Below are 19,768 nucleotides of genomic sequence, written 5' to 3' on the forward strand. Positions count from 1 at the left end.
GTCCCAGCATCTCTAAATCAGAACCACTGAATGAAAGAGACTATTGATAGAATTCATAGAAAGAAAAATAAGCTAAACATCCACAAATGCAGAGAAAAACCCTGAGAATTCTTGCTGGTAAATTTCTGACATTACTCTTGCAAGTATCTTGAAGGTCCTTTAGGCTACATGTTGACATGAAAACAGCTATTTATTGAGCATCCAGTTCTCTTCACTGACAGTCTCTTACTTTGATATAATGCTGTGTTGACTTACACAGTCTGGAGCTGCTCTATATATGTCAGAAAAACAAAAAGCAACTGTAGGAATTTACTGAAATGTACCATTATAAATGGAAATATTAAATATAAGGCACAGTTAGAACATATACACCTGAAGAAAGCTTAAAAGTCAATATTTGGTACAAAGATCCTTATTCTTCAACACGCTCTGGACCCTCTTAGGTAAGATTTCTTATAATTTATTTAGTCTTAAACAAAAAATTCTACTGACATTATTCTAAAGATCATCTTTAGATGTTGGCTTTTGTTCTCCTCTCTGTCAAGATGATTCTTTAGTAGTGTTCAAGTCCAGGCTTTGGGGAAGGATGATCACTCCACAGGGATTGTGTTACCACTGATTTTCAGCCCAGTCTTGTGTCATTTAGCACACCCCAGCCTGTTCTCCCAGTTTCCATCCTTAAGAATGTCTTCTTGACAGCCAGCTTTCCATCAAATTCACATCAGACAAGACTTGAGTTAGCAGGAGATGGATCACCAGAAAGTCAAGATGCCTGGTTATAAATAGTCTGATTGAGACACAACGCTGGCTCATCCTTTGAGTTACATGCCTTCTTCTATGTTTGATTGTGTCCTGGGTCTGAGTTAAGAGGTTTTAAAAGAGTAGTAGTACATTCCTCTGAAAATTCCCAGATGCAAAGACTGAACAGGAATTCATTTGATATTCTTTTTTTAAGCACCAAGTCTATGGAGAAGTGTGTATGTACAAGACTACTTAAAAATTTACTAAAAAAAAAAAAAAATCTTGTTTTCTGGAAGCAAAATATCAGGAGACAAAAGAGGAGAATAACTAAAGATTTATGAGCAATCAATTTAATGATATCTTTGTTGCAAATTCATATTTCCCCCCTTCCTTTTATCTCCTCCCGATGCAGACTCAGTGGTGCAGATTAGATTTAATCCAGACAGGGTGGTAGTCATCCTAATCCCACTCGCTCATTCTTCTCCAGGTAAACGTGGTGTGCGCGGCCAGTAGAGGCTTTACGGTATTTGGCTCAATCCCTCCACGCACCGTGCCTGGCAGGAGCCCACACTGCTTCTGCAACACCGAGAAACGACGCATATGGAAGATGGTCGAAAAAGAAAGAGCTGCCGCTTGTAAAATAGACTAAATCTGCCGCGGTCCGTGAACGTGGGACCCCCCACAGGGATGATTTCCCCCGCCGACTGATCGTGCACTCCGGCGCTTCTTCGGTGTGACTGGACAGGGAAGCAGAAAAGCATTTCGCAACCTATTTTGCATGCAGTCTGCCTACAGGGCGCATGAAATCTGGGATGTATTTTTCCACCCTAAGTTCTCTACCCTCGCAGTGTGCACACTTTTAGTTTGGATCTGAAGGGCGTGTCGCCTTTTTTTTTCTCTCTGCACGAGGAGCGCTCGTTTTTTTTTTTTGTTAAGCCTCTATCTGTTTGTCTGCAGAATGTTTTGAGCGCCAAGAGGGGGTCTGATCGGAGCCTGGTGTCGTCTAGAAGGGGGTTTCTTCACTGCGCAGACGAGCCGAGGACAGCCTCCGCGCTACCTTCTCCAGAACAACAACAACAACAACACGGGACAAGAGGGAGAAGGGAAGGACTAGGGTGGACATCTGGACACACACGACGTTAAAATGACTATGTCTGTCCCGGAGAGGAAATCAGGATCGGAGGGGAAGGAGGAGGAGAGCGAGGATGAGAGTGAGATCCTGGAGGAGAGCCCGTGTGGTCGCTGGCAGAAAAGGAAAGAGCAGGTCGGTCCTTTGATGTGTGTGTGTGTGTGTGTGTGTGTGTGTGTGTGTGTGTGTGCTGTGCTTCGATCAGGCAATAAATCAATGAAGCTGGCCGCTGTGGTCACGCTGAACTTTCTGTGTTACGCAATGATCGAGCCAGGTCGAGGTATTATTGTTGAGTGGGCTTTTGCACCATCCCACCATAAATCTCAGACTGTGACATATCCAGTGATCAGCTTAGCCCACATAAAATCTATTTCAGGGTCCACACTAAATGCCTTGGGGGGCATGAGAGCTTAGTGCTGCTGGTCCTGGATCAAGACCCTAAACCTGCATAAAACCAACCACACACGGTATGATAAAGATTCAGTTAACAGACTGCTTCTGCCCCCCCCCACCCCCCCTTTTTTTTTTTTAGTCAGTAACCCATTTCTTTCCTTAGTACTTAGATTACATGTGAGAAGTATGCCAGTCAGTGATGAGTAATATGTGTAGCAGTTCACTTCACCTACAAATCTGACTTGTTTTTATAAAAACAAGAACTCGAAGCATTTATTAACCTCTCAGGAGACTATTTCGGCAATCAGTTCTTTTTTTTTTTTTTTTTTTTTTACTGACTTTTATTGCTTACATTTGACTGTTTATTGTTTTCTGAATTGAGAGTCTCTTGCTGGTTGTGTTAGACTCTGCAAACGTCTTAAACCATCCTGTTGTCAGAAAAACAAGAAGCAGGTGCAGGAATTTATTGAAACATGTAATCATAAATGGAAACGCAGTGAAAAAACTAAAGGCATAAACAAGGTTCTGCACACTTAAAAGAAACTTGAAAGTCGGTATTTGGTGGACACACCTTCTTCAACATGCACTGAACCCTTTGCGGTCAGGTTTCTTACAGTTCCTTCTAGTCTTCAGGAATAGTTCTCTTTGCTCTCTTTTGGATGTTTTGCTCTGTTCTATGTCAAGATGACCCCACACTGCTTTATTAATATTCAGGTCTGGGCTCTGGGAAGGATTCATTGTGCCATAAAATCTCTTGCCACTGATTTCTACATCCAGTTTATGTGTCATTTGGCACGTCTCAGTCTTTTCTCTGTTTCCCTCTTTTAAGAAAAGTTCCATGACAGCCATGGAGACCATTTCTGATTCGCACAGATGTTTCAGGACATATGTAGAGAAATACTGGGTTTTAAGCTTTTAATAAATCATTCTGTTGGTACAAAAATAAAGTTATGTGTCAGAATTTTTTTCTGTAGCTGCAGCTAAAGAAATGGGAAGAAATAATATATTTGTGACAAGGTTCTGGTAAAAAAAAGTTTCCACAGAAGCTGTTCAAAATGATTTTTACTGAGCTGACTGCCACGTGTAGACATAACACTGCTTTGTTCCTTGAGTTTGGTGCGTTGTAATGCTTCATAGGTCAGTATAAGGAGGTTTAGCAAAGAGCAGCCTTCTCAACATGGTCACATATGAGGACTGAACTGAAAATGAGTAAAGAATAAGCCAATGTCAAAAAGACCTTGAAAACCGGCTGATCAAGACCTTAAAGAAAACTAAAAGGCTCTCTGGCTGCTTGAAAGGAAAATACAAGACTTTCACATTTCTAAATAGTTTGAATGATCAACATAGACAATGCAAAGACTAAAAAGGATCCATTCTGCAGTAGCTAATGAAGAAAACAAATACGTATGGGTACTTTTGCTGCTGTTTGTGTGAACATTTGCTCTGTAAACTATCAGACAATCATAAAAAAACTGCAAAATTATACACATGAGCAAATAAAAGAGGGATAGCTGCAACAGTAGAGATTATCTTTGTATTTTTAGTACAAAATGGCTGCAGAATAACTTTGTATTAGTGAATAAGCTAATGATGAAATATGTCTTCCGACTTCATCTGCACATTTAACTCGCTTTTTGGTAATGTTACATCTGAGAAGAAAAACAGACAGTCGAAGAGTTTTTTAGGAGAAAGATTTTTTCTTTTAATTGCATTGTTGGCTGTAAACAATTTGTCAATCATTATGCAAAATATTGACCAGTGATCAGAGTTAGGAGCAGGTTCTAGCAACCTAAATATGAAGATTTCTCCTGTTTTCTTCTTTTCATGTTTAGTTTAGTTTAGTTATAGTTTTGCACAAATTACAACATTTGATGTGTAAATTTTCACAGTGGTAGGAGTGCGGATTGTGATTTAAAGTAAAATGTTTTGTTGGTTTGAACTGTTTTGAGGTCACATTAAGCTGTTGGGGAGTAAACAGAGAGCTTTTCTAACTTATTACAGACTGAGTTTTTAGCAGTGTTTGGGTTGTTCAGACATCACGTCAGCGTCGCCATAGAACCAAACAAGAGCTTAACGCTTCGCTCTCCCATAAATAACCCTGTGTTTGTTCATTGTCAACAGTATCTCGGACTTCACTGCATCAATTCAGCTCAAACTATCTATTTTCACAAAGATGCAAAGAATAGAATTCCCATCCAAAAACCTCCCAAATGCTCTTGCTATTATTACGGGGAAGAAACAAGCATGCAGGTGTCACAGTGTTGTGAAGCGGTGGGTGTCGCCTCCACTAACGGCTCCAGATAAGGCTGAGAACTTAAGTCGAAGGTTATCTCCGGGACACACATGTGGTCCTCTGCATGCTGCAACCAGCTGACCCTGCTGCACTTTGGAGTATTCTTTGTATTCAAATGAGCCCTTGCACAGAAAACTCATTCCACCCTGATGATTTTCCACCTATTGATTACCCGTCTCTGTGTGCAGTCCCAGCCGCCTCGGCTGTCGCATTTTCATTTAGCCCCCACAGAGACGATTTGTCCTGTGGGATTTTTAGATGAAATAGCTATCCATGTTAATGTACTTTTCTTCTATATGTGTTTAAACGATGCTGTGTGCTGTAATGGATAATTATTTATATTTTAGTTAATGATGATCAATATCTGTTTGGTTAATTACTTGTTGTGAAAGAACAAATGGTCACCTTATGAGCGTTTAGTAAGGAGAAGTAGCAGATTGTTACTAGTGTGAAACAGACACCAGGTAACAAAGTTTCCATGGAAACTTAAAAGGAGCAAATTCACAATTTTTGACTATTGTAATTGTGTTGATAATAGAGCTGATTAATTATTAAAATACTGCAAGTATGGGTGATTTTTGCTTGGAAAAATGACAGTCATTTGTCAAACAATCTTTGCCGTCATTATTCTTTTAAGCCGTGATCCGACAGGTAAAGTGGGGATAAATGCATTAAAGTAAGGGAATGACAAGATGTAAAATAAACCATCCCACTTTCGGCTCAGAGCATTTGTACCTGTGCGGTTTGCTGTCTAAATACCCGTGATCACGTTCTTCTGTTGCGCTACTCTTACAGCAGCTTGTTCTTGACCTGACACAGATTACTGACTTTCGCCGAGAGTTAAATGCTCCGTTGCGAGCGGAAAGCACAAACACTGTGTGATCTGAAACAACGCTGCTCCACAACAATGGAGGCTGTTTTTATTGTTAGGTTGTTTTGTGTTTTTTCCAGGAGCGGCACCATGCGATGACACTGGAAAATAAATCCATCAAACTGGAGTTTGTGGTTTTAGGCATTAAATCGACTTCGGGGACAAATGAATTGCAGCGGGTGGACAGTGGCGACACAGTAGTGCCGAAATGCCGCTCTCTTTATTAAAAAGACTTACTGGCAAATCTGCAAGTCAGCAACAAAATGATTTATAAGGTCACAATGTGTTTTTATGAGTTGTGGCACGTATCCTTCGATTGAGTCATCCTTCCCTTCCCAGAATGAGCACATTCAGTGAAATATAAAATCAACACCATGACTCACTAATATTGGTGTTGAGACATTCATTTATGGACTAATGCAGGCAAACACAAGAATGAAATCCTCTGCCATTGCTGGGGTGGCATTTCAGTGCATGTATAAGTAGAACAGATGACAGTCAGGTTATTAACAGTGTCAGAGGAATCTGGGAAGACTTTTGCATTTCTTGGCTGTTAGAACAACAGCGGAAAACTTTAATTGGGGTAAAAAGTGAATGCGAAGGTCATGGAGATTTTCTCCATGAAGACTGCCGCCGTCTGTGTCTGTCGGTGCGACGCTGAGGAGGGCAGTGGTTGACGATATGTTAGTAATTGTGCAGAATTAGAATAAAATGTTGCCATTGTGTGGATGGCTCGGTGCAAAAAAGGACAGATAAAAGATTGTGTCACACCACAATAATCATTTCCTGCTTCATTTTCAGCATCATCCATAAAAGAACATAATACATTAAACAACATACAATTAATTTATTTTGCCCACTTATTGAGTTGTTGAGGTATTAACCAGCTCGTTTGATGATTCTGAAATATACTGTAGATTAGGGATCCTCAGTCCTGGTCCTCAAGGGACGGTGTCCTGCAGGTTTTCCAAAGTGTCCCCGCTGCAACACACCTCATTCAAATGAATGTGTATTTAACAGACATGTGCAAAGCTTGCCTGAGTCTCAGTCAGGCGAGTTCCAGCAGGGGCGGTCGGAAAGCCTGCAGGACACCGGCCCCTTGAGGACCAGGATTGAGGAACCCTGCTGTAGATTCATGACAACCTCTGACCAGTTCTCTGGTCTGCTCTGCTGCAGATTGCCATCTCCTCCTCATTTTCTTCTTCTTTTATTGGCGGTTAGCAAACAGCAAAGAGGTGCATTACCTGCCGACTGGTTAGGAGTTTTGGTTATCGCAGACGACAACAAACAATAAAAAAAACCCTCTATCTTGTAATTTGTCTTAATAAGCTGTTTTGATTAGAAATCAATCTTTGTCTTTTTCCTTTCTATCAGGCTCTTCCTCTTCTCTTAGTTAATAGCAGACCAGAAACCAACGTATTTAGATGCGTACTGCCACCCTGTGAACTGATGTGTTACATTAGGACTTACGGCATTCAGGTGACTTGGCAGTTTTGCACGTCACGGCAGAATTTAAATGACGCATCACGCGGTGACGTACGACGTAATGTCTGGTGGCAAGTCGTTTATTATAAAAACTTAATAACAATGATTGTTTTTCTGAATGGCCAAATGAAGTCTGAACCCCTAAGAAAATGGCACCATAGGGTCAAAAAGTAAAAGGGGCAGATGCCCCTTCAGATGTCCCACCTCCCCACACCTGTATGCTCTACAGCATTAACATTGTAAGATCAGACAGGTATTCTTGCTGCTGTCCATGTCAGCAGATGTGAGATGAGAATAACTGCCCACCACAGTAATGGCGGCGCCTCAAAGATGGCGTGCTGGATTTGAGAAACACATTGGTTTTCTTTTTATCTCACATGACAGAGACATCAAGAGTTAGATGATCTGTTTGACACAGTATTACATGGAGGCAACAGGTCCTAGATGTAAACCAAGACATCCCTCTCCACCTCCTTCTGGGAAATCCTGCGGCGTTCTGAGAGCCAGAAGGGATGTATAATCCCTTCATTGAGTTCTATATCTGCCCCGGGGTCTACTCCCAGTTAAGTAGGAAAAATCTCAAAAGGGAGGTGAGCAGGAGGCATCGGGAACAGCCTGATACCACCTCAGCTTACTGCTACTAAATAATTACTATGTAATTGCATAAGTTGCCAGAGTATTCTCTTGATTATCAGCCTCTTTCAGAGTAGGGCTGGGCGATATGAACATAATCTCATATGACGATATAGCTCATTTTATATCCCCATAACGATATACATAATGATATAAAACTGTCTGTGTAACTTTGTGTCAGTCATCAATTATGTGTCAGATGTGCTGGGCAATGGCAGCAGTGATCTCCTTCTATTTGCGGGAACAATGGCTGTAAGACGTTTTACAGGTTGCTGGCTGCCTGTTGCAGCGTTTACGTCTGGAGTTTATTATGAACGCTTTTGCCTCCACTTGATGCTGCTTTTGTGGCTTTTGCTCGTTGACTCTATTCTTTATTTGGTATTCTTTATCCTAATTCTTGCGCAGGTGCTAAAAAGAGTTACCGGTAGTTGTGTCTGAGTCCATTGTTGGGACTGTGAGCTAGTTGTCAAACTGTTGTTGGTTCCACGTCAGTCTTTTTATATCCAAACTGCATCCATGCAAAATTTACCCTCTTTTATGAAAAAGCTCATCAGTTTTGGGTGGCTGGTCATCTTTTAGTGAATTACCCTTCTCTGAAACACGTCTGCTACCGTCTTCCTCCATGTTTGCTCTTGTATTGCAGCGTGCATGCCGTAAAGCGCAACTTGATGTAAAATACTGCAGTAAAACACCTTATTGTGGTGTAAACAATAGAGCCTCATATGAAATGATAAACATTTTCAATCGTCCAAACAATATATACCGTCATATCACTCAGCCTTATTTCAGAGTTGTCTTGACATGAACACTGGAAGGAATTTGGCACAGAATTAATTGATGTCTATTTGTTTTTTTTAATATTTAAAGTCTTTGTAAAATCAAATGAGACTTCTTTTGTCTAGCACTACATGTCAACCATACATCATTGTTTGACCTGATAAATTACAATGAAATCTCTTTGTGGGTATTTGTCATAATATCGCTGTTATTCAGTGTTGGCAACTATTTTTAGCTTTATTTTGTTGGAGACCACTAAATGATGGTGAATGTCACTAGTGATAAGTTAATTAGCATCCATTTTGTTGTATTTTTTTTTTTTTTTTTTACATCTGGTTGCTTTTCTTGTATTCTGTACACTTGCACACCGTTAATAAAGCTGCTTTCATTCACATCTTTCTTCTTCTGTCGTCAGACGTGGAAACAAGACTGACATTTTGACTGAGAATCCCTCTGCTTTTCATCACTCTGCTCTGATAAAATCCTCATATTTGCAGGTCCTTGATGGCTAGTTTCCTGTAGATTTTAGACGTTTCTCTGCTGCAACACACCTGATGCAAACTCAGACTCGTGCTGAGCTTGAGATCAAGATGTTTATGTCTTCCAATTTGCTATTATTTGATTTGTTTTGATGAATATTTTGAGTTATAAAACATTTGAACAGCAACATGCCTCAACTATAAGTTGCTAATTCAATAAATATTCCAGAAAAATTCCTCCTGGTTTATTGCTTAATGAAGATTTTTTTCCATAACTGGAGCTCATAGCATAAACGTGCAGGATTTCTGCATACCTTTCTGGCGGCTTTAAGAGGAATCATGTTCAAGTTCTGCAAAAGATTTCACCTCACAAGTCTTTTCATGGGGTCTTTAAGCAAATAATAACAACAGCTGAGAATGCTTGACAATGACCAGTGTATTGGGGGTCATATCCTGTTGCTACACTGAGTTTGTCTCTTTACAGTGCAGCCCAGGTGGCAGATTACTGCTGGTCCCCCTGACATCTTGGTTTGCTAATGCATCAGTGTAGGCCTCCTGCAGTGGATCTACGCCCAGTCCCGCTCTGTAGCTCATCAGTCTTTCAGTATTCTCTCCAGCTCCATTTTCTCTTTCCAGGAACTTTCTCCATCTGCTCCATCGGTGAAGTGAAAATATGGCAGAGCTGCCTGCATTCATTCGCTCTGGTGTTAGTTCATATATGAATATGTGAGACTTGATGTGATGAGCAGATGCTGCTTTCTACACTTGCGTGTTTGATAGAATCCCATGCATGTATAAAAGCCCACATGCATGTGTGATGATGGAGAAATATTTTCACATATTGCATGTTACCTGAACATCTTGTGCTTTACCAACAACTATAAGTTTAAATCTCTGCAGTGAAGAAGATTTGTAATGGGCCTACGCTTATTTTTCTATTCTAATTTGGTTCTGTGATGAAGTTTAAAGGTACAGTCAGGAAACTGTTAAGGACACCAAAGCTTGACTTACATATTCAAGCCATTAAACTAAACTAATGAGTCTTCTGTCAGCTTAGAGCATTGCTCTTCATGATCCCTTGTTAAGTAGCTGATTGCTGCAAGAGCCACCAGACCTGAGGGGTCCTCCTAATAACTGACGCTCCTTAATAATCCAGCAGCTTGGCACGGGCTGGTTTGACAGCTGCCCTTTCAGGAATGACTTCCACTCAAGTTTCCCCAGAGGGAAAACAAGGACAGTCAGCTTTGATAGGCTTGTTGATGCAGATTCTTTGCCACCTGTTGCTTGTGGCTTTAGACCTTTTACTGGGAAATTCACTCGTGTTTTATTAATTAAAACCACTTTCATAATGATTTGTGCCAATAAACCACCTGAACCATTGTTCTTATATGTCAAAGCTTTATGGTTGGTGTTTCTTTTTCTTAGTTATTCAACTCACCAGTCTGTGGGGAACTGGTGGGACTTGCTGCCTCCTCAGATTTCAACAGAGATGTGTTGTTTTGATCTGTGTGAGTTGTTTTTGTAACGTATGACTATTTTCTTTCATGCAAATCAATAATAGGCGAAGGATGCAACAGCAGTTACCAGTACCTGAATATCTGCTGATGAAGCAGTCCATCGTCTGATGTCCATAGATGGGTATCATTGAAGTGATTAGTGTAAATGTGGAAGCTGCAGTGGTTATCGGGACTTTAATGCAGATGGATGGAGAAGGGGGAAGTATCAGTGATGCTTTTGAAAGAGATTGCTGAGAATCTTCCAGCAAAAGGTCTTGTTTAGCTCTGTTGCTCAGCAGAATATCTTTTGGGATTACTTCACAGAGCTACATAGATCAGTCATCAGTTCAGATTATTAGTTTATGGCCTTAAATTCCTAATCTTAGACGTCACAGTGTCAGTTCAGTCATTTATGTCCTTGAAGTAGCTACCGTGTTCCTTACACCACTGCTAAATCGGTTCGCACAAACAACCAACATGGTGAAACTTATTTACATTTATGGTCTCTCAATTCTGTTCATCTCTTGCAGTGGTTGATGAAAAATAAACTTCAGTTGTAAGCAGAAAAACTATTAATTCAGCTAATTTAATGGACTTGATAAAACTGACAGAGTGATCATTTGTGATACATAATTATATTTATCTAATATTTTACTATGGTAATTACAGTTGTCTTTTGGTTGAATGTTCAGCTGGTTCTTTCACCACAAGTAAACATCGGAGCAGCACCAAGTTGATGTACTCTTGAGGTTTCAGTTTTTAATTTGGTGTTTATATGTAATGCTGTTTTCAGAGGAAGCTGTTCAGTATGAGCAGCAAAGAAGTAAAGCGAGCTATCCAGCATGTTGCTCTTTTTGAGTTTTCAGTTTGTTTATTCTTCCAGTATGAAGTAGACTTTATGAAGTGAACACTTGAAAGAGTTCACATCTGACACTTGACAGTGTTAATTTTTTATGCACATTGCATGGTAAAGTGTTAAATTTGAATCTCTTTGTTGTTTTTTTTAAACATAACTGTGGGAGTTCACAGGCAAACTCGAGCTTAGTGTTAAATATTTAGCTATTTTGAACATTTTAATTTAATTCTTAAAGTGCAGAGCTATATAAACCCTCAAACAGTGTTGAAATGAACTCTGTATAGGAGTTAATTTAATAATCGAAATTTTGCTGTGTACGAGGCGTTCTATGTCACTTCCTCTTGTTCAGGGATGTCCAGTTCCGGTCCTCTAAGATCACAATCCTGCAACTTTTCCATGTATCCCTGTACCAAAACACCTGACTCAAATGAATCAAGTTAATAGAAGGGATACATGAAAAACCTGCAGGACATCAGCCCTTGAAGACTGAATTTGGACACATCCAACCGACTGACTCATTTTCATACTGTAAGCTAATCATACCAGGGTTCACTTGCAAGTGAACCGCGACCCCTGGTTTTCAAGCAGACCAGAATTTGTTTCTTTAGTCCAAACCAGAGCACAAATGAGCATTCACAATATTCTAAATGAAATGTAGTATTCATTAAAGTGGGCCAGGGTTTGTTTAAACGGCAGGAGTGTGAATGCCTCCTAAGTGGTATCATCAGCCTGTTTGGATGCTGAAGGTGGGGGAGAGGTGATGTCTCACTCCTCCACTATAAAGTGAAGGCTTCCCTACTTTGACATAGCCTCTTTCACTCCTCTCAAGCCACTTGTCTTCCCTGTCCAAAATTTTAATATTGTGGTCCTTAAAAATGTGTCTTTTATCATTAAAAGAAAGGAAATGGAGTTTTTTTCTCCTGATGAGTTGGAGAGTGAAGTTTCTGTCTTGATTATGTGGCGGGTTTGAAAACGCAGATATTTGATGTAAAACAAAAATCCTCTAGACTTTCTCAGATCTTCAATCCACATAAGGGATGACAACGTCTTGCCTTTCTTTTTACGTTGGTTACTATGACCTGGAAAAAGAAGATCCTTCACAGACCCAGTTTTTAACAATTAAAAATATATATAGTTTTTGCTCAAGGACAGATATGCAGTTATATGCAGGAGTCTGTATAGTTTGATGAATTGGTTCTGGACTTTAGCCAGATATTGGCAACACAAAACAAGCACCCTCTGTTTTTTGGGGGTAATAATTTTTGATGCAATAAAAAAAAAAAGCTCTGATCTGGCTGCTGCAAATCCGACCTCTGTTTTAGTTTCCTTCTGGCAGAAGGGCTGCTAGTATTGGAAACTTCTAATCCTAAAAATAGCAGAGCAGGAGCTGTCTTTTTTACAGAGCATCATTCCTTTGTTATAACTCTGTCGGCACCCAGACACCGAGGTTTTTCACACAATGTGCTATGTAAAACAAAAACACAAACAAACAAAAAAAAAGATTAAGTGCTCTGATTGACTAGCTGATTCGTCAGCAAGGCAGCTTAAAGCAAAAAAAGTCCAGTTGTCCAGTTTCCTGACAGTCTTTGAAGGAAGACACTGCACCCAACGCTGACATATGGAAAGTTGTTAGCTAATAGCTCTTTGGGAATCACTTTGTTAGTGCAAACATACAATTTCATACTTGTCAAAATGTGTCAGCTTTGGCCTTTATTGTTGATGCAACTAAAAATATTTCAACAAAATATGTATGTTTGCAACAAGCATGTGAAAAAGAGAGTAAAGATACAAGTTAATAATGGTTGTTTACTAAATTCTCATATGTTGTTGTTCTTGGGTTTATGCTTTATTCAGAATCAGTAAAAAACCTTCCACAAGCTAAAAATAATTCTACTCTGTATAAGGTCCAATGCAACCCATTAGGCAGCTCGTCTGCCGGCGTGTGTTGGTTGGAGAGCCAATAAGAGGATAGATGGCAGTCAACCTCACAGGCAGCACAACAGATTCTCTCTTCATACTTTAATGCTTCCATTTTTCAGCTTTAGACCAGTTTCAAGTTAGACTTTACAGCTCATGATGTGCTCGTGTCATGTGATCTATCCTGTGACCCGGTCCTGAAACATGAGCCAGCCAGGCCTCTGGGGGTCATGGGATCAGTGGGGGATTTACAGAAAGGTAGCTGTCAGCGTTTTCCACTCCAGCTGTGCGAAATGGAGCTTCCCAGATTTTCTGACAGCCAAACATGCAAGCTGACATGTAGACGAGTCTTCGAGGAAGGGCTGATATGTCTGCAGGCTTTCAGGAAGTTTGCCTCACTTGTCCTCTGAAGATTTCCCCCTGTCCTCACAAACATGCTGTGCACATAGTCGACAAGATCTTTGAAGTACTCATTTGTTCCAGAATCATCTCTTGGGACGGCTGCAAACTTGTTTTTAAAAATCTATGTATTTATTTTTGTTTTGCTTAGTTGTATTGACAAGAGTAAAGACTTCTGGTATTCATCACATGGAAAGAGAAGTTTGTTTAAGTCAGGCTGAACAATGGCATCATTCTTCCCTTTGTTTATTAGCATCCACTGCTGCAGTCAGCTTTTCTGTTTCAGACTCTTTTTTTCTTTGCATGAAATCCGATAATGGAAAATATCCATTCAGACAGCACAATATCTGAACTTTGCATTTAGTTTACAGACAAACAAACAAGCTGACGTCAATGAGAATGTTTTCAGAGCTGCAACAGAAGAGTTTGCTGACAGACTGAGAAACATTCTTGCAGCACTTTGCTTGAGACTGACTAAACATTCAACACCCCTTCAAGGGAAATCTGATGTAAAAACTAAAGAAATCTCTAGGCAGAATATGAGACACTGTTTATAGGGCTGTGATGATATGCTTTCGTCCCAATTTAATGCCGATTCCAATTTTTTGGGTGCCGATTCGATTTAAATTGTGATTCTCACAATTCTTCGATATTGCTAATGTTTGTAGGCTAAAAACAAAACAAAACAAAAAAAGTACAAAACTTTTTTTTTTTTGCTCATTATTCTTGATTTCAATTAGGGAAAAACAACACAGTAGCCAGATCATCATTCTGCTGCTATAATGCCCAAAACGACGAAGTGAAAAGATCAATAAAAACAATAAAATGACAAAAATTTTGAAATGGATTATTTTTATTAATTTGGGAAAAAAATGTTTTTGGTTAAAAAAAAAAATCCATTTTAAAATTGTGAAGCAATAAATCCCAAAATTCAATTTTTTGATTTGATTTCCCACTACTAACTGTGTGTGGAAATTATAATAATAACAGATAAAAAATATCAAGAGTACAGATAGAAATAAATGAAGGTGCTAATTTATAAAATGCAAATCAGAAATCGTATTGTTCTATCTAGTTTCTAGCCTCCAAAATAGTTCAAGTTAATGTTTTCAGTCAAGATCAGTTTACTAGTGAAGTGGAGAACTTGTCACACACACACACACACACACACACACACACACACACACACACACACACACACACACACACAGTAGAAAATCTGCATTCAAACTAAGACATACAAGACATTTGTGTGTCTTTTTTAAAATCTGTCAAAGTTTGAGTGGATTATTTCTTTGCTTGAGTGCTTCTCTACCATGTGGAGAACAATTAAAAGCTTTGTGATTGTATGCAGCAGTCTGTGTGGAACAGCTGAACACTTGTAGCTTCTTCGTTGAGATACACTGCAGAGCGTGGTGCATTTCATACAAGCACATCATAAAAAGATAATGACAAGTTGACAGCACAAAAGAGGCACCTTTATGGATTCAGAGCAACATGAAGTCAAGAGAAAAGGAAATGTCACACGCTTTTTCATTTAATAATGACTAATAAAAATCTCTCCTCGGACCAGGAATAACTTGTAATTATAGATGTGGAGGTACGTCCAGAAACTGCTGTTTGTGTCTGTCTCGTCGACTGTGTGAAAGTCCTCGATCTTTAGATTTTAGCTTCACGCTGACATCTGAGGCTTAATCCTCATGACCCTCATAGAGGGGGTAGATGATCAAATCAGCATCACAAATCTATTTAGACACGCTGATTGACTCAATCACTATTTGTCCACTGCTTGATGTCCACTTAATGTTTAACTGGACTGTGGATCTTAACTCCTCAGGACTGTGGGACCCTGATGACCTGCCAGCAGGCTTGGAGGCTTAATATTAATGAGTCTTTATTGAAGTTTTTTCTTTCTAATCTCAAAGTTTTTGACAGTTTCCTAGCCTTCATGTAAAGTGTTATGGTGGGTAAATGCACCATATGTTTTATGTGAGATGTTAGCACCGTGTTAAATGCTGCACGTTTTTCTTTCTTTTTTTTAATGTGGGAATTAATTCTTATTAAGCACTGGTATTACACTCCAAAACCCAGATGTTTGCAGCTGTTAATGTTTTTTTGTTTGTTTGTTTGTTTGTTTTTCGACTTGCAAATATCTTGGTACACTTGCCATATTACTAATTTATAACCAAGAATCTTTAACCAGATTCTTCGTTAAAGATAAAAGCAAGTTTAGATTACATGGTTTTGTTCAGTTCTGCCTTTTAACTTCTGCAGTGGGCTTATGGCTCTGTTGGTCACTAGGTTTTCTGTGATGCTGCATTTCACCTTCACTTTTCACAAAATCTAGTTTTTCTCGCTATGATTGTTTCTTTGCAGTCTATGTAGACAGAACAAGTTCTGCAAATCTTCATCCTGAGAAGAATTTCTGTGGTGAAAAGATTAGCAAGTTGCTAGTCTGAGGTTAAGCCTGTCTGTAACGTTTCTTTGTTAGAGTTGGCATCGGCCTTTTCTTGTCCTTCATACTCAAGTTCGCTTCCTTGTGTATTCTAATGATAATAATAATAATAATGATGATAATAATAAAAATAAAAACATTTTTAAAAGCACCTTTCAAAAAATTTAGTGACACTTAAGAACAGCAAGATAGAGCAACTTTTAGTAAAATCAGCATAAAGTAAAAAAAAAAAAACCCGAACAGATATAATAGTAATAATGGAGGCGAGTTTAAGTACAGTACAGTAATAAAATAAAGTACTATTTAAACGTTCATCTTCTGGGATCTGACAGATGTTTACATGTAAATCTCTAAATTTGGTTTTGTCAGACATCTTGTTAATGGTCATGTTTAGCCTTATTAATGTATTACAATGCCTTATGAATATAAATTTACCGCATTGTTGCTATAGAAAAAACTCTCACTTTGACATAAAGACACATTATGAATGGCTGGTTTATGATACATTTTACCCACAGATGATAAATACCAGTGCTGCTTATCTTGACTACAATAAGGGGCTTTGTGCAAGACTGAAATATAATGCCATTGATACTAAATAACTCTGCCACAGTTTCAACTCTCCCTTTCCGGATACGTGGTTATTAGCTTGAGGATATTTGTTGTCAGCAATACATTGTCATGTGCAGCTTGTGCCTCACTAAAGCATGTCTTCTCAGTAATGCAACCAGCTAAACAATGCTTGCATGATCAAATGAGGCGCAGCGAGGCTTGTAACAACTCTTGTTGTCATACACAGTAAATGATGAGATTTTGACCGGAGTTGTAACAAGCTGAAAAGCTTCTTCTGTATATTAGAACATATCAACATGTAAATTCACAGCTGAGATCAACTCACTGTGATAAATCACGAAACCTAATCTGGCTCAGGATATTTAAGATTTAAAAGTTAATAACGATTTACACAAGGTTAAATGTTTCTCCAAACATGCAGAACTGTGCAAACAGGACCTTGGGACTATGATATGCCCACATCACAAGTGTAACAAAAGCTGCAAAGTTTAGATTAAACATACATTTATGGTCAGGCTTTCCACCTTACTGCTGTGACTTTTATCAAAGAACACGTGTGAATATCAGCTCTAAAAACATCATATAAAACGTACTGAGATCCATCAGCAGCTGTGGGGTGAGAACGGGTTGCAAAAAGCCTTTATAAACCTCTATATCCTCCTGAAGACGTCTTTGTTTAAAGTGTCAACAAAGGAGGAGTACTACATGAAGGTCCATGTGCCTCAGTGGGAGCGTTCTTCACTTTGTTCACCAGCTGATATAAAAACTGTATTAAAGTATTGATTCCTACACATCTCCACGTCTCATATAAACCTCTCTTGACCTTTAAAACCAAATATGGATATCTTCATATGTGTGTGTGTGTGTGTTAAATACACACTTTCTAGACAAAAATGGCTAAACCCTGAGCCATAAAATAGCTGAACTTCAACATATTTACTAGGGGTAGGAAAATCGAATAAAAAATCAAATATCGGGATCTTTTGCTTCACAATTTTAAAATCAATTTTATTGTTAAAAATTCAATTTCTCTTTTTCCCCCAAATTAATAAAAATAATCCATTATAAATTTGTTGTCATTTTCATTGGTTTTATTGATCTTTTTATTTGTCTTCTTGGGCGTTATAGCAGCAGAATGATGATCTGGATACTGTGTTGTTTTTCCAAACTGAAATCAAGAAAAATGGCAAACAAAAAAAAAGTTTTGCACATTTTTTTTTGTTTTTAAGCTAAAAAAAATCAGCAATATCAAAGAATTCTGAGAATCACAATTTTAATCGAATCGGCACCCAAAAAACTGAATCAAATTGAATTGGGACAAAAGCATATAATCACAGCTCTAATAGCTACTTAAGATTTCAGTTTCGCGTCTCCTCTTGTCTTGACTAAATTGTGCTTCACTAGCTTTGCTTAAATTTCCACACACTCCTGAATCTGCATCTGCTCCTCTTTGTCACATGAAAGCTAATTTGCTTTTATGATTTCAGTGTGTCTGTGTTTTTTATTCATATCTCCAGGGTGAAAGTAAAGCAGGTTGCCTTGATGCAAGAGCTGCGGTTGGATTAGATGTGTGTCCCAGTAGCCATCAGTCAGTGAGATGGCTGATGAATTAAAGATAGTCAGTGAATAACCCCCCCCCCTGCTCTGCAACAAAGTGATTGTCAGGGCTTTAGTTACCTTCTAGCGCAACTTCATGTCCTCTGTATTATGGAAGTGAAATGTTTATGCTTCATTGTTCTAAATTGTACATTATGAGAAATCTGAGTCAGATTTCACAGTCATGGCAGTGATTTGAAGTAGGTGAGAAATGCCATCATATCCTGTGTGATATTGTGTTTATCGTTGCTGTTCTCGCTTTGTGCCTGTGGTTGCAGCATTTTTCCATAAGCATTTAGTGGTAACCGATACACCCTGCCATTAATATCGTATTCGCACAGCGCAGCAGCTGCATTTACACTTGGTAGGAGCAGCTAATCTGCATCTTGTTGAATGAATAATTGTGCTTATAAGAGTTTCTTCTTCTGTATGTTTGCATTAGTCTCCAGTTTCCTCTTTGATACCCAAAGTCCTGTATGGATTTGTATCAAATGTAGGCGAGAGTGTAAGCACAGGCGGGCATGATAATGGATATATGGACAGACTGACTTCAAGTTAGTGGCCACGTTTCTGTCCCTCGCTGAGGAAGATGATGTTCCTGTTATTACTCCCACTTTCAAAACTGTTCACCAAAATTCATCCCTTGGCAGATAAATCTTGAAGAATGAATCTTTTTAATTGCCAGATATATAAAAAAAAAAAAAAAGTCGAAGATGATTTGTTTGAAAATGATAGAAATTATTTAAAAATTTCCGATTGAGTAAGACATTAGTAAGGGGGGATGGAAATGGCTTGGTCTGACATGTTTAAACAAGCTACCTCCGTGTTCATCCACTCCCTCGTTTTACGCTTATTATGGGTCCAGGTCACGGAGTTAACAAGCTAAAACGGGCTTGCCCCCACCTGCCTTTCTCTGGTCAGCCCCTCCACTCCCCTTTTCTAGTGGAGAAATAAGGCATTCCTGAGCCAGCTTAGAGACACACAGTCTGGTGGCATAATCTGTTTTCTTATGGACATTCCTGACTGAGCAAAATAACCTTGAAGCGTGTAAGTGGCAACAGCATAAAGTGTTGTTCAAAGTCTCTAAATCCTACAGACCGAAGCTTCAGTGGTAACTTTATTATCTTTAGCATTAGAAACTCTGGAGCTTCTATTATGAAAGAAAGACTGTTCTGTCCCACAGCAGAGATAAATCTGGACTGTGAGCATGAGCAGCCTCTACAGCAGCCTTTTTTCTATATCTTACATACTGATATAATATAAATGTGATGTGAATCTGTTTCACGTAATGAGACTGCATTGGATGAAATCTCTAAAGCACTCTCAGCAGGAGAATATTTATCGAACAGCTAAGTGCTAGACTTGTATCACAGCCCAGACTAAGTGTACTTGGATTCTTGCTGCAGCAAAGCCATGTTTCTTATTTTTAGCACAATTCTTCACGCAACAGAATGCACTTGAACTTTTACCAAATTCTTCTGATGACAACATGAGTCTTTTAAAAAATATCTAAGCAAAAAAAAAAAAAAAACCAAAAAAAAAAACCTGTATTTGATGTCTTTCTGGCCAGGTAAGTCTAAAATATCTCATATGTAAGGCTTTCTGGAGGCATTCTAACCAGACATCAGAGAGGATACACACAGACAGGACCTCTTTGTGTCTCTAAAAATCAATA

The 19,768-nt window shown here is 38.9% G+C and overlaps 1 protein-coding gene across 1 annotated transcript in view; it reads left to right on the top strand.

Annotated features, from left to right (window-relative positions):
* The first annotated feature begins 1,336 nt into the window (after window positions 1–1,336).
* Window positions 1,337–19,768, top strand: part of nrbp2b (nuclear receptor binding protein 2b) — a 51,370-nt gene continuing 32,938 nt past the window's right edge. Inside the window, exons 1-2 of the mRNA XM_079259408.1 lie at window positions 1,337–1,472; window positions 1,699–2,005. Coding sequence (XP_079115534.1) covers window positions 1,886–2,005 — 120 coding nt within the window. The 5' untranslated portion in view covers window positions 1,337–1,472; window positions 1,699–1,885. The remainder of the gene's footprint in view (window positions 1,473–1,698; window positions 2,006–19,768) is intronic.

This window comes from Telmatherina bonti (assembly GCF_933228915.1).
Source record: "Telmatherina bonti genome assembly, chromosome: 20".
NCBI lineage: Eukaryota > Metazoa > Chordata > Actinopteri > Atheriniformes > Telmatherinidae > Telmatherina > Telmatherina bonti.